Source organism: Dreissena polymorpha, chromosome 2, assembly GCF_020536995.1.
Source record: "Dreissena polymorpha isolate Duluth1 chromosome 2, UMN_Dpol_1.0, whole genome shotgun sequence".
Classification (NCBI taxonomy): Eukaryota; Metazoa; Mollusca; class Bivalvia; order Myida; family Dreissenidae; genus Dreissena; species Dreissena polymorpha.
In genome coordinates, this window is record NC_068356.1 from 19,153,154 (window position 1) to 19,168,805 (window position 15,652).

The 15,652-nt window shown below is 35.8% G+C and overlaps 1 protein-coding gene across 4 annotated transcripts in view; it reads right to left on the reverse strand.

Moving 5' to 3' along the window:
- Window positions 1-1,286: 1,286 nt before the first annotated feature.
- LOC127866118 (inactive rhomboid protein 1-like) overlaps window positions 1,287-15,652 on the reverse strand; it is a 59,655-nt gene continuing 45,289 nt past the window's right edge. For 2 of the 4 annotated variants that reach the window (XM_052406520.1, XM_052406521.1), the window contains exons 11-16: window positions 13,532-13,620; window positions 12,814-12,877; window positions 12,182-12,349; window positions 11,307-11,407; window positions 9,941-10,094; window positions 1,287-7,465 (exon numbers count right to left, since the gene is read on the reverse strand). In XM_052406520.1, the coding sequence (XP_052262480.1) occupies window positions 7,007-7,465; window positions 9,941-10,094; window positions 11,307-11,407; window positions 12,182-12,349; window positions 12,814-12,877; window positions 13,532-13,620 (1,035 nt within the window). In that variant the 3' untranslated portion in view covers window positions 1,287-7,006. Of the gene's footprint in view, window positions 7,466-9,373; window positions 9,541-9,940; window positions 10,095-11,306; window positions 11,408-12,181; window positions 12,350-12,813; window positions 12,878-13,531; window positions 13,621-15,652 lie in introns of those variants that run through there. The other 2 variants (XR_008042857.1, XM_052406523.1) reach the window with 2 other exon arrangements.

The following is a 15,652-nucleotide window of genomic DNA, read 5'->3' on the forward strand; positions in this document are numbered from 1 at the left end:
CATATGTAAGAAAAAATACGGCACTGATCGTCCCACCAAATAACTTCGATTCGACGCATTTATTTTTACAATGTCAATAAGTTGAGTCAATGTGTAATGAAATCGTTCTTAATGGCATCGAGGTAATTATTATTCCACGACAACACCTGCGTAGAACTTCCAGTAGTAGCTGTATGAGCAACGCCGAGCCCAGACATATTTAATGAAGTATAGATCTTTAGAGAGGTATTTGTGTTGCCATCTTTTCGAAACTGCAAGACAACAGGCTGAAAGCTCAACCTCAATGTGTTTACCTGTCTCTGTAACAATAAAACGGCAGAGTGCAGATTACTTACCGCAAAATGTGAACTATTTCTAGAGAACACTGGCCTGATGTTATTCAAAACATTTAACTCGTTGAGTGCTGGAATCGAATTTTGAAGGCCTTTGCAAACAGGTTGGATCCAGATGAGACGTCACAGAACGTGGCCTCTCATCAAGATCTAAACTGTTTGCTATTCTGATATTTTTTGAAAAAAAAATCAAAAAAATGCTAATTTAAGAAATTCAGCAGACGACAAATTTCCCAGCATGCAAAGGGTTAAGAAACACGACTATGCCCTCGCGAAATCAAGGACTAGTAGTAACGACAATAGTAAGATGTTACAGCCTTAAAGCAATGTGTCATCATCATTATTATTATTGAACTGTACCGTATAATTTGATAAGCCTAATATAATGCAATATAACTGCTGAAACTTTCGTTGTCAAGGCGCTGCAGTTATTAATCCATTACCCAGCAAGAATAATGCTGGTATCTGGACAGTAATTGTTGCAATAACCACGATAAAAACGACTTGATACCGGCGATTCGAGAGAGGAGCTTTTTAAACACGATACAGCATTTCAATGATAGAAATGCGACTGCGTGCCATACGTGCAGAAACCATACCTTTAACCCTTTGCATGCTGGGAAATTTGTCATCTGCTTAAATGTAGTCTGCTGAATTTCTAAAATTACCATTTTCTTCATTTTTGTTTAAAAGAATACTATCAGAATAGCAAACAGTTTGGATCCTGATGAGACACCACGTTCTGTGGCGTCTCATCTGGATCCAAACTGTTTGCAAAGGCCTTCCAAATTTGGTTCCAGCACTGAAAGGGTTAATACATGTGCGGACATATATGTGTTATACACATGTATGATAAACCAGTCTACAGAATGCTGACATGCCATACAATTGATACAATAGAAGATAATTAACGTTATATTGATATATATAAATTGAAGTCATCACCACGAAAAATATATTCGTGTATTTTATTGAGTACAACAATTGCAAAATAAGTGGCTTAACATAATGTGGTCAAAGGCAAATATATAAAACACTTTCAGTCTTTTAAACAAATGAATGCTTGAGCAAACTGCCGGGTGTAACCTAAGGACAAAATCATTTCACTGCCAAGAAAGCTTTAACAAATGGCCTCATTAGTGGAAAGTGTAGCTCCAGAGGGTGTGAAGTCTGGAGCTAGCTGGTCACATGTCATCAGACCCATTAGCGCACGACCGTGTACATTAAATCACTGTTACTAGTTTTTAGCAACCTGGTCCATGCGTTTACATGAAAACATCTATTTACTGCACACATAACATTAAATGAGTGTTTCAGTAAAAATATTCACAGAACATTCGAGGATTCTTGTTCACGACACTTGAACTATGAATTATAAGAGCTGAAATAAAAGCACGCAAACTTCCGGACACGGCCATACATGTCACCTACCTGTATTGCCGATTACCACAAAGCGAGATGAAAACATACTACCCAAGTCAACAAAACAGGCAAGCAAACTTCAAACAAGTAGAAACTAGAGCTTTGTCACAGACGTGGCGAAAACCCCCACATGCCGCATTGACACATAATATTTTGCATGTCGTCTTTACAAAAAAAAGCGGACACCATGCTCAATTTTTAAAACGCATTAAGTGACCCTTTGACCTAGTTTTTAACCCAGAAAGGCCCATGTTCTAACTTGGCCTTAAGATTATCTCCATAAAACTTCTGACCAAGTTTGGTGAAGATCAGATGTAAACTACTTGAATTAGAGAGAGAACACCATGCTGAATGTTAAAAAAAGCACTGAGTGACCCGTGACCTAGTTTTAGGCCCGGAATGGCCCATGTTCAAACTTGTCCTAGAGATCATTTAGATAAAACTTGTGACCAAGTTTGGTGAGGATTGGATGAAAACTACTTGAATTAAAGAGCAGACAACATGGTGAGGTTTAAAACGCACCAAGATACCCTGTGACCTAGTTTTTGACCCGGCATGACCCATATTCAAACTTGACCTAGACATCATCTAGATTCAACTTCTGACCAAGTTTGGTGAAGATTGGATGAAAACTACTTGCATTAGAGAGCGGACAACATTGTGATGTTTAAAACGCACTAAGTGACCACGTGACCTTGTTTTGACCCGGCATGACCCATATTCAAACTTGCCCTAGACATTATCAAGATAAAACTTCTGACCAATTTTGGTGAAGATTGGATAAAAACTACTTGAATTAGAGAGCGGACATGGTGGGGTTAAAAACACATTAAGTGACCCCGTGACCTAGTTTTTGACCTGGCATGGCCCATGTTCGAACTTGACCTACATATCATCTAGTTACAACTTCTGACCAAGTGTGGTGAAGATCGGATTTAAACTACTTGAAACTGAGAGCAGACACCATGCTCAATGTGTAAAACGTACTAAGTGACCCTGTGACCTAGTTTTTGATCTGGCATGGCCCATGTTCGAACTTGGCCTTCAGATCATCTAGATAAAACTTCTGACCAAGTTTAGTGAAGATCGGATGAAAACTACTTGAATAAGAGAGAGGACACCATGCTGAATGTTAAAAAACGCACTAAGTGACCCCGTGACCTAGTTTTTGACCCGGCAAGGCCCATGTTCGAACTTGGCCTTCAGATCAGCTAGATAAAACTTCTGACCAAGTTTGGTGAAGATCGGATGAAAACCACTTGAATTAGAGAGCGGACAACATGCTGAATGTTTAAAACGCACCAAGTGACCCCGTGACCTAGTTTTTGACTCGACAAGGCCCATGTTCGAACTTGGCCTAGACACCATGTAGATACAACTTCTGACCAAGTTTGGTGAAGATTGGATGAAAACTACTTGAATTAAAGAGCGGACAACATGCTGAATGTTTAAAACGCACTAAGTGACCCCATGACCTAGTTTTTGACCCGGCAAGGCCCATTTTCGAACTTGGCCTAGACATCATGTAGATACAACTTCTGACCAAGTTTGGTGAAGACCGGATGAAAACTACTTGAATTAGAGAGCTGACACCATGCTGAAATTTTAAAATGCACTAAGTGACCCCGTGACCTAGTTTTTGACCCAGCAAGGCCCATGTTCGAACTTGGCCTAGACATCATCTAGATACAACTTCTGACCAAGATTGGGGAAGATCGGATGAAAACTACTTGAATTAGAGAGCGGACACTTAATACGGACTGACCGACCTACCGACCGACAGACAAGTTCATTCCTATATACCCCCCTAAACTTCGTTTGTCGAGGTATAACAATAAACCAATATAACGGTGCATAAAAGACACTCCAAGAGAGATCTATACACCCAAGGAGTTTCATGAAAGTCCATCAAAAGGTATATGAGACAGAGCTGAATAAGAAGTTCCAGAGAGATTGATGAACAACAAATGGATAAAGGGCATTCCTATAATAACCCATCTGATATCTTTCATTTAACCAAAGCCTTGAACATACTTAAAACCCTTTATCATATAAGCAATCTATAAGTGTTCTATCCAAAATATATGTGACCTTGTTAGTTTAAAGCACTTACCCAAGAAAGACCCCTGCTGATTTGAGTTTATGTTATATAACAAACAGATTGCAAACTGAATGCTAATAGTTTAATCCATTCATGCCTAACGTCTAGAAAAAAGGCATTGGCAAAGAGCGTAGACCCAGATGAGACACTGCATGATGCGGCATCTCATCAGGGTCTGCGCTGTTTGATTAAAGGAATTTCTGTAAGAAATATTCTAGATATAGAAATAAATATACTTGACATCCCTAATTTCAGAAATAAATTGATCCAATTTAGAAGCATGGGAGAGCCCACTAGACTTAAATGGGTTAAAGTACATTGTACATAGACTAGTGATTGTAATAAGCATGTTTATTGGAAAGAGGTGATGGCATAATGATTGCTGAAAGACAGAGTGGACCATATATACAATTACACTGAATTCCAAGAAAAGGCTAAATAAAACGAGTTTTTAACATCAACAAGTACAATTATTAGACATTTTTAATAGTGACCATGAATACTTGTTTCCAAATTTCAAATTTTAGCAATTTGGAGGACACAAAAGAACCTTTTCAATTATAACAAATAGAACTGAATTGCACATTGAAATTATCCTCAAGAAACTATCAATATAGAAAGATCAAATAAAGGTTTTGTTTCATCATTTGCACAACTATCAAACCAAAAACATGGATACATTATGAAACAGTACGTAGATAACAAAATATATGCAGTATAGGATAAATTGTGCAAATATGTGTATAGCTATGAGAATGCACCACAACCTTCAAATAACAAATAGCCAGTACATAAAGTTACATGCATACTCGTATATACAGAATAAGTACATTGGAAATAGCAATAAATGAATAAATTATATGTATACAAAAATCTTATATACCATATCATATACACTTATTATGCTTATAAATGTGGATGCATGACACTTCAAACTGTAACCACTGTTATTACGAATATTGTAAATTATAAAAATATCTATCACAAATGAATAATGGTAAACAGACATAATTATAATAAGACTATACTAAATCCGTCATTTATCTCTATATCTCTGAAACTTATGTGTTTTAAAGTTGAATACAACTTTATAGAGGCACTATTTAGTTTGTTATTTTTATAACACAAAATCAATCTGCAAATAAGACATGCTATCTAAAAAAAAAAGATGTGTAAATTTAACTTGAAATAAAATGTTTTAATTCTATTATTCGTGCAACACAAACAGAGGAATTTCAACTATATAAGTACATGAGTTCATTCAAGTATCATTCACAAAAAATCTTAGCTGTTTAACAATTTTTTTTGTTCATTCAAATATCATTGTTCAAAATGCACTGTCTACAACATGTGCCAGATTTATAAAATAAATATGTCATAAAAATCACAGGGTTCAAGTAATGATTTAAATTATAATAAAAACACAACAAAATATTAGTAAAATAGAAGCCATTTTGATATGACGAGATAAGCTCTTTTACAAACAATGCTCAAATAGTATTACAAGCTACAGCTATTAAAATATAAATATGGTACTGATACATGTAAGCTCCTTATGAACACATAGTCAGTACGAGTATGACCACATAAACATTTATGCATTCAGTGCATCTTGCACTTTTCATGGTAAGAGATTTAGAGATCAGAGTTAAAAAAAAATAAATATATTTAATATAACATATTTGCAAATAGTCAAACATGGTTTAGATAATGTACACTTAAACATGAACAAATCACATGTACAAAACCAGATGCTGCGTTAAATCAACACACATGCACCAATTTTTCAAGTCTAGATAAGCTCAAGGTAAAAGTGTTAATGATTTTGGTGGATTTAGATCCGTCATAAGAAAAACATGTGTTATGTATCAAAGTTTGGAAACAATATTGGTGAGCTCAAAACGGTACAAACAAGATGCTGCCTTCAATAAACACTAATGCCCCTGTGGAAGTCTCTTCAATTCAAATTAATATGAATAAGTCTTACGTAAATGTCAAAAGTAAGGTCAGTTTTAAGGTAAAAATGAATTCAGGTGATGTGGGTTTGTTAAAAGTTCTCAAATATCAAGTATCAAGGCTTTTTAGAAAGTGGTATAGATTTTATACAATGTCGTGATGTAATTTAAGGTTAACCTTGTACTGTTGGACAATTTTAGTCAAAATTAGGTCAAGGCCAGAGTGACTTTGAATCACCTTTAACGTTAAACAAGCGTGTTGAGGCTAGATCTGGACAGTATATCCTGAGGGAATCAATGTTCGAACAATTTTCAAACTCATACAAGATATCATTAGAACTTATGTTCTGACTATGTTTAATGAAGACTGTACAATAAATGTGACTTCTAAAGTGTTAGCAAGGTTTTAATATAGCCATATAAGGAAAAATGCCACGCCCCCTAGAAGCAATGTTTTTAAAACAACTGAAACCATTTTCAAAATCGTCTAAGATGTCATTGGCATATATGTTCTGATGTGACCAAGTGTCACGAAGACTGGACTATAAATTTGGCCTGTATAGTGTTATAGGGGTAAATGTTGACAACACACAACCGACGATGCACAGCGGACAAAAAGCGGTCACAAAACTCACCATGAGCACATTGTGCAGGGGTGAGCTAAAATGTATGCAAGCACCATATGATAAAATTGAAATAATGTAAAAAATATTTGTTCAAAATAATTAACTAAAAAAGCAAAAGCAAAAGAATTGCAAACATAAAAAAGATATGTGAAGAAAATAAGGGTGAACTGAATGTATGAAAACAATTAAAAATATATTGATCATAATTATGTACAACTTCGTTAACTAGTTTCCCTGATTTTGTAACTAGTGTACATGTAAACATGTAAGTACCTGTTGAAAGCCTCTTTACAATAGCACTTGCAACCTGAGTTATATATTGGTAAAAAACAAAACATCTTAATATTAAAAAAATATGAAGCACGTAAACAATAAATGAGCAGCTTCAATAACAAAAATTAACACAGGTATACAACATTTCACATATACTTAAGAACTGATTAAGCTAACAACAAAAAACATTGTAAATAGCAAAGAAAATTGCATGCATATTGAGAATGTAGTATTTCTGAATAAGAAATGGACAAGTAAAGAAGACAGATTGTAGCACAAGGGACATAAAGTTCTATTCTAGTAGGAGACAGCTATGCCGTAGGTTGCAGAGCGACCCAGGTTCACCTCCATGTTCTTACAGAAGTCAGGCGTTATCGGAATGCAGTTGAAATACTGGCAGCCGGGGCAATCATAAAATGGCAGAACATAAAACAGGATTACAAGGAAAACAAACAACAATGTGGCGCTTCCAAGGGATAAAATGATTCCAATGATTTTCCTTTTCAGATCTTCTTTAACTGGCTTTCCAAAAGTTGCATACGGAATGATAGCATAGGCAGAAAGGAACCCAAAGAGAAAGCCAAACAAATGGGACCAGTTGTCAATCCATGGCAGGAGACCAACGATGAAGAGGAGGACTATAGGTATGAGAATCTTGACGAGTTCTCTGCCGGGTCGCTCTAGATGGGGCCACGACTGAATAACCTCCACCAGCTCACAGGCCAGCACACCAAACTGGGAACCAGTGGGGCCCACCTGCAAATATTGACCTTCATGTCAGGAATAAAATCAAAAGTTTTAATCTATTTTTTTAAGTTTGGTTAACAACTTATTTTACTTTTTGAATATCACATGGTTTTAGTTGTTGTTCAAAAATTGCAGATTAAACACAAGGGCTGTTTGTAAAACATGCATGCCCCCCATATGGACTGTCAGTTGTTGTGGCAGCCATTGTGTGAATACGTTTTTTTGTCACTGTGACCTTGACCTTTGACCTAGTGACCTGAAAATCAATAGGGGTCATCTGCCAGTCATGATCAATGTACCTATGAAGTTTCATGATCCTAGGCATAAGCATTCTTGAGTTATCATCCAGAAACCATTTTACTGTTTCGAGTCACTGTGACCTTGACCTTTGACCTAGTGACCTGAAAATCAATAGTAGTCATCTGCCAGTCATGATCAATGTACCTATGAAGTTTCATGATCCTAGGCATAAGCATTCTTGAGTTACATGTATCATTCGGAAACCATTTTACTATTTCAAGTCACTGTGACCTTGACCTTTGACCTAGTGACCTGAAAATCAATAGGGGTCACCTGCCAGTCATGATCAATGTACCTATGAAGTTTCATGATCCTAGGCCTAAGCATTCTTGAGTTATCATCCTAAAACCATTTTACTATTTCGAGTCACTGTGACCTTTACCTTTGACCTAGTGACCTAAAAATCAATAAGGGTCATTTGCCAGTCATGATCAATGTACCTATGAAGTTTCATGATCCTAGGCGTAAGCGTTGTTGAGTTATCATCCAGAAACCATCTGGTGGACGGACGGACCGACAGACGGAGACCGATGGACCAACATGTGCAAAACAATATACCCCCTTTTCTTCGAAGGAGGGCATAAATATCATGCATTTTTTTTTAATTTAGCTAACACCAACGAAAAATTCCGTCAAATATATGTTATCTCTATATATTTTATGTTCAACTGCATGGAAATGATCAGCATAGTCAAATGCAAATTTTCAGTGATTGTCATATAACTTGTTAAACGTTATATAATGTTGTTTAAAGGAGGGCCATGTGAATCCATAGTTTGGAATGTGCTACTTGTAAACTCTATAAGCATAAATTATGAGCTTTAAACACTTCCTATTTAAATAATTTGAACAAGGTTTTGCTAACACATTTGATTGAGTATTTCAATTATGCAATAACAGTACATTTATTTCTTTATGCTTTAATGGATGTAACTCAATTTCATTATAGCAACGAATATATTCAATGAAATAATGTTTAAATATGAGCCGTGTCATGCAACAATTATTGGTCTTATGCGGCCAACATAGATCAAGACCAGCTCGCACATTCCCACAGGCTGGTCGGGACCTATCATGTCCACTTTGAAGACCACAATGTCTTGCTGTGTCTATGTCTGGGAAGATCACGGGTAGACTGTGTACCGTAATTACTCTATGTTTTCGGACACTCTAGGTTTTCGGACAACCCTTTCTTTAGCAAAAATAATTATTTTTCGTGACTCTTAATTTTTGGACTCACGAGTTTTCGTCCATAATTAATGTCTCCAAGTTTTCGGACAGTATATTTTACAGCGCTATTTTACCAAATTTCGGTCCTGTTTTCGATATCTAATTACACTTCGATCATGGGGTTTTACAACCAGATTAACATCATAAAACATGGCAGGTGCATGCCTGAGGGCAACGGACCATTACATTTGCGTTATTAGGTAAATAACCTTGTAAACCGGTATTAAACAATGGTTTCGCCCGATACCATAAGCGTTATGACAATTGCCAGGGGTAGTGCCAATGAACAGTTCAATTATCTACCGCAATGGTTCTACCCCTTCTCCGTAAAATTATTGTGACAAATACTAAACGCTTCAAAGTGTGATGCACCCTATTGCAAGTTTTACGAACAATGGAAGGTGTTAGACAACAACTATCGGTAATGAACAAACAAAGAATTCATAGTTTTCCTTTTTTTATTGCGTTAATTACAGGTTCATACTAGCGAGTATCGGTACATCACATGCACATCTTTGAACTCGTTGGTCAAAGTACAACCTTGTAGTAACTTTCTGTCAAATAAATTAAGCATTTAAAATTATTTAAAATGCAGTGCAAACATATATAACTGTAATTTATACTATATGGCATGGTATTTTACAAGCGCATGCTATTACCGGTAGTTGTTGATTCACTTGAAGCTATTTTCAGACACTTCAATTCAATGTCGACTCTAAGTTTTCGGACACCTGTATTTTGTGAATAATTTTTGTATCTAAGTTTTCGGATACGAAAAAAAAAATAATAATTTTTAAGTGTCCGAAAACATAGAGTAATTACGGTAAATCATGCACTGGGCTGGAGCTACACTGGCCATATAACGCATTAGACCTATTTTCACTTGATGTGACTCATATATTCATGTATTAAGGTCACTGTAAGGTTAATACTGGAGGGCTACACTAAGGTTACCTCCACATGGTATGGCACAAAGATGCAGCTGGCCAGATTGCCAGAGATGCCAGCAAACATGTACACAAATATCATCCTCTTAGTGCCTATCAACTTTTCCAGGTCACGACATACGATGATCTGGAAAATCACTGTGATCACCAGATGGAAAAACCTGAAATAAACTGAATTGGCTAATCTGGGACGATACTTTAAACACATGCATTAACCACAGTTTTCTCCAGAGACTAACTAATGTATCAAAAGGGAGATTGATTGGGACCATATTCTCAAAGCACCTTAAAGTCAATACTTAAATTGACAAAAAAGGCTTAAAATCAATAGATATTGAAACAAGAGATGTGTTTGTCAGAAACACAATGCCCCTTTTTGCGCCGCTTTGAAATAAAATTTCAATATATCATTTGGCAGGTTTTACCTTTTAAAGCTTATTACTGCCCTTGGATTGTATTTTTTTACTTTTGACCTTGAAGGATAACCTTGACCTTTCACCACTCAAAACGTGCAGCTCCATGAGATACACATGCATGCCAAATATAAAGTTGCTATTTTCAATATCGTTCAAGGGACTGTCAACCACAACGATGAAGAAATGTAAAATTCTGTATTTTTTTACAATTATTAGTTTACATTGATTAAAATATCACGAATGGTATATTACATTACTTGAAAAAAGTTGTTTAGTTTTCATATTTTCAGTATATTTGGTAATAAATTTTACTGGGTATGTCTACCAGTTCACTTTAAATAACGCCAGTAGATTGATCATCATCGTCACGTGGTAAAACCCGGAATGCAAATTGTGCATGTGTAGTGAATTGTATATATCTAATATATAAAATGATCAATCTACTTTTGTTCATGTAATGTAATATACCAGTCGTGATATTTTAATCAATGTAAACTAATAATTGAAAAAAATACGGTATTTTAGAACTTTTCTTTTTTCTTCATTTGTGGTTGACAGTCCCTTTAAAGTTATGGCCAATGTTAAAGTTTTCAGACGGACGGACGGACAGACTGACGGACAGTTCAACTGCTATATGCCACCCTACCGGGGGCATAACAAATATTACTATTAACCAGAATCCATAGGCTCTTTTGTCAGCAAAAGAGATTGGATTTAAAAAAGAAAATTTTACATGAAGTTGCATTTAAGTTAAGATTTCTACTAAGAAGCTATGTAAAAACCTGGATATGACACAGGTATCTGTTACTGAGAATCAGTAACTCAACAAAAACTCATCAAAAGCAAAACATGTATTTGACAATAAAGTTGTCTGTAAACTAAAACATTTAAGGTGCAATTCTTTAATAAATGCTTAGAAGGCTTGCAAACGTCACAAACTTGTACATTCTCACTAACCCTCCATGTAGGAAGAGTGAAGTCCAGAGCCTGTAGAACTGATCAGGCTTCTCATCGTTGCCAAATGGGATCATTCCACAAACATCCTTCATACATTGGACCTAGACAGTCATAGGTATAACCATGACAACCTGTTATACTGATTGAGAAATGAAACATATACTTTTAGTTAGCTTTATATAATTATATTACTCCTCCAAATATTAAATTAGACATAAATATCTTTGTACAAGCAACAGGTCTGTATTGTTTTTTAAATTTAATATAATAACTTCTGAATTTCATCAGGGAATGGATTGTCAGAAAAACTATGCATGATTTTCAAAAGACCATGACTTTATGCTTAAAATATCCTCAATTGTATCAAAATCCAACACAAAGAGGATAAAAGCTGTAATTACCAAATTCAAATACTAGTAGTCACAAAGGAGTTCTATTGACCTGCATATCAATTCTTTTTAGTGTTGGTTTCAATGTTGTCCAATTGTATATCATTAAAGGCAAACATTGCTGTATTTTATTAAGTAATCCACAAATTCATGTCAATGTCATTTGAAGGAATGTAAGTGGAAGTTATTGAGAATTCATTTCATCTTTTTGCCACTTGTTTGTGAAAAGGTAATATGGTCATGAAAAGCTTAATATGCAAACATCACGGATTCTTGGGGGTATACAAAACCATGACATGTGAGTTGATTATCTAATCAGAATGCAGTGCTTACATGAAAATGCAAATTGTTGTAGATTTTGTTGTTTGCACTTCAAAAAAATTATTTATATGTTGCCATATTGTAAATTATAAATCATGCGATCAAGCTTCTGACTGTATAAAACTAAACATAACTTTAAAAGAAAACTACATATGTAAAACCTACCTGAGAGCATAGGAAGGCATCATCGTGGAAGTATCCCCTCACAAAGTCACAGTGCTCCCTTGTGGTGATCATGCACTCCCCCTGGATACCATGGCAACACGGGCGACCTGTTATATTGCACATCATGTGGATGTCATCTTTCTGAGCCTCCAACTTTTTCTTGCATAACTGAATTTATTAAAACATTTATTATTATTATTTCACAATTTAATTTCTACAGCTTATATGAACAGCGTACTGAACGCTACACAAAAAGACAGATATTTTATGTTTGAAAAAATACTTTACATAAAATCACTATACGAAAAACACAACTATCCTCATTAAAAACTTACTTAGCACTACATTTATGTACTGATTAAATATATATATATAGTTAAATACTTACACAGGATTAATTATGATAAAGGCCCCTGAAGGCCCTTAAATGCTCACTTGAGACCTGAAACCTAATAGGGATTTATCTCTTTCAGGGGTGGGAAGGTCTTTAAGAAAACCTAAGAAAACAACTACATATATATATATATATATAATATTCAACAAATAAAGGAAACCTAGGGGCCTTGCAATTCATTGTAGAAGAGTTTGACCTCTGATTTCCCAGTTGAATTAATAGCACATGCACGACTTACTGGCCATTTGGATATATCATTGTCCCACACAAACGGATCAACTGATGCAGGGTCTGTACAGTATCTGCAACAACCAATATAGACATCATGATGATCCACATAATGTAAAAATGGGCCTAAAGTCATATGCCCCAGAGTAGCTCCAGCCCAGCCTGCGCATCCGTGCATTCTGGTCAGGAGCAACTATATCAGTCTATGAAACTTTGCAATATGTTATGGCCAACAGCTTAGCTCTTGATCAGACTGCATAAAAGTCGAGGATTGTCAGGAGCTTCACTTGCTGAATATTTAATTGTCAGGAGCTTCACTTGCTGAATATTTAATTGTCAGGAGCTTCACTTGCTGAATATTTAATTGTCAGGAGCTTCACTTGCTGAATATTCAATTGTCAGGAGCTTCACTTGCTGAATATTTAGTTAGGAGCTTCACTTGATATATATTTAATTGTCAGGAGCTTCACTTGCTGAATATTTAATTGTCAGGAGCTTCACTTGCTGAATATTTAATTGTCAGGAGCTTCACTTGCTGAATATTTAATTGTCCGGAGCTTCACTTGCCGAATATTTAATTTGACCCATTTTGGAATGAAGACTATTGTTGTGTTTTAATAATAATTACACATGTACAAAAATAATAAAATAAAAGGACATGCTCTTTGTTCAGAACTCAAAGATATAAAACCTCAAATTCTTATCTCTAACACAGACATTTTTCTGACCTGGGGTCTTGTCCACACACAGAGCCGTAACTCCACTTGCCATCCCTTTTATCTGCTGCACTCCACTTGTTCCATGTGCTAAGTTTTTTCTAAAAAATGTTAAAACCTATTGTAATGTCATAATTACACCAGTTAAACTTAATTTCCATGATAACATACATTGGTCTAACACATTGATCATTTAAATACTAACTGAAGAAATTACTCTTTGTAAGACTGAGGGTCCTTGGGATTTCATTTCTACTCATAAGAACTCAAATTTCCGTGTAAATGCTGATAAGCAAATGTGGTTAGAAAATTTAATCTTCGATAAATGACTGCTAAATAAGTTACAAAAATGCCAAATAACATTTGAAACAAGAGGGCCATGATGGCCCTGAATCGCTCACCTGACTCATTAAGATCAGATGAAACTATGACCTCTATTGTCTACACAATGTTTTTCTATGATTTGACCTAGTGACCTAGTTCCTGACTCTAGATGACCAAATTCAATCCCAATCCAGATTTCATCAAGATAAACATTCTGACCACAGTTCATAATTATTGGATGAAAACTGTAACCTCTATTGTCTACACAAGGTTTTTCTATTATTTGACCTAGTGACCTAGTTTTTGACCCCAGATGACCCAAATAAAATCCCAACCCAGATTTCATCAAGATAAACATTCTGACCAAATTTCATAAAGATTGGATGAAAACTGTGACCTCTATTGTCTACAGAAGGTTGTTCTATTATTTGACCTAGTGACCTTGTTTTTGACCCCAGATGACCCAAATACAATCCCAAAACCGGATTTCATCAAGATAAACATTTTGACCAAATTTCATCAAGATTGGATGTAAACTGTTACCTCTACTGTCTACACAAACAATTGTTGACGGACGGACGCACGGACACACGCAGGCACGCACAACGGACATCACACAATCACATAAGCTCACCGTGTCACTTCATGACAGGTGACCTAAAAATATGTGTCGGAGATAAACATGAACAGTTGTGGTTAAAATCCCATAGAAACAAGGGCTGTTTGTAAACATGCATGCCCCCCCTATATGGGCTATAAGTTGTAGTAGCAGCCATTGTGTGAAAACGTTTTTTGTCACTGTGAATGGTGGTGGTGGTGGTGGTGGTGGTGGTGGTGGAGGTGGTGGTGGTGGTGGTGGTGGTACTAGTAGTAGTAGTACTAGTAGTAGAAGTAGTAGTAGTAGTAGTAGAAGTAGTAGTAGTAGTAGTAGTAGTAGTAGTAGTAGTAGTAGTAGTAGTAGTAGTAGTAGTAGTAGGTAGTAGTAGTAGTAGTAGTAGTAGTAGTAGTAGTAGTAGTAGTAGTAGTAGTAGTAGTAGTAGTAGTAGTAGTAGTAGTCGTCGCCGTAGTAGTAGTAGTAGTAGTAGTAGTCGTAGGTAGTAGTAGTAGCAGTAGCAGTTGCAGAAGCAGTAGCATCATTACAAGACCAATACTTAAGAATGATCAAATGGGAAAAGGTAACCTAGCACTGCAGTAAATATGGGGCTCATTTACAGGTCAGATTTGGAATCTCTGCTGTAAAATGAGATTTTGAATGAATTAAAGGGAGGCAAATCTGTAATAAAAAGAACATGCATAAACCGTAGTTGTTTCCCTTGTTTGAACCATGCTAAATCCTTACAAGTTTGGAAAGAATTGGATGAAAAATTTGGACTTTATTGCATTAAACACCATTTTCTCAATTCAAGGGGAGGTAATTCTGTACTTCATGGACCAATAATGCTCATTTTTGTAGGGTTTGTGTCCTCATTGATATAAAGACACTGTGCAAATTTGGAAAGGATCGGACAAAAATGTGGAAGATTTTTGAAAGTTTTCACAAAATAGGCAAAAACGAATAAACATGCAAAGTTCAACGAGCTCCTGCGGCCATGTTTTTTGACGAATAAAATTTCTTTGAACAACTTTTTCAGGGGAGCCTTTAAAGGTCATCCCTGTGAAATTTTTGGAAAATCTGATGAGCGGTTTCTGACAAGAAGATTTTTTAAGTTTTTTACCATATATGGTCATGGCGGCCATCTTGGTTATGTGATCAAATTTTTGTCCCATGACCTAGGGATGCTCCACATGAAATTTAGTTGAAATTGGCTC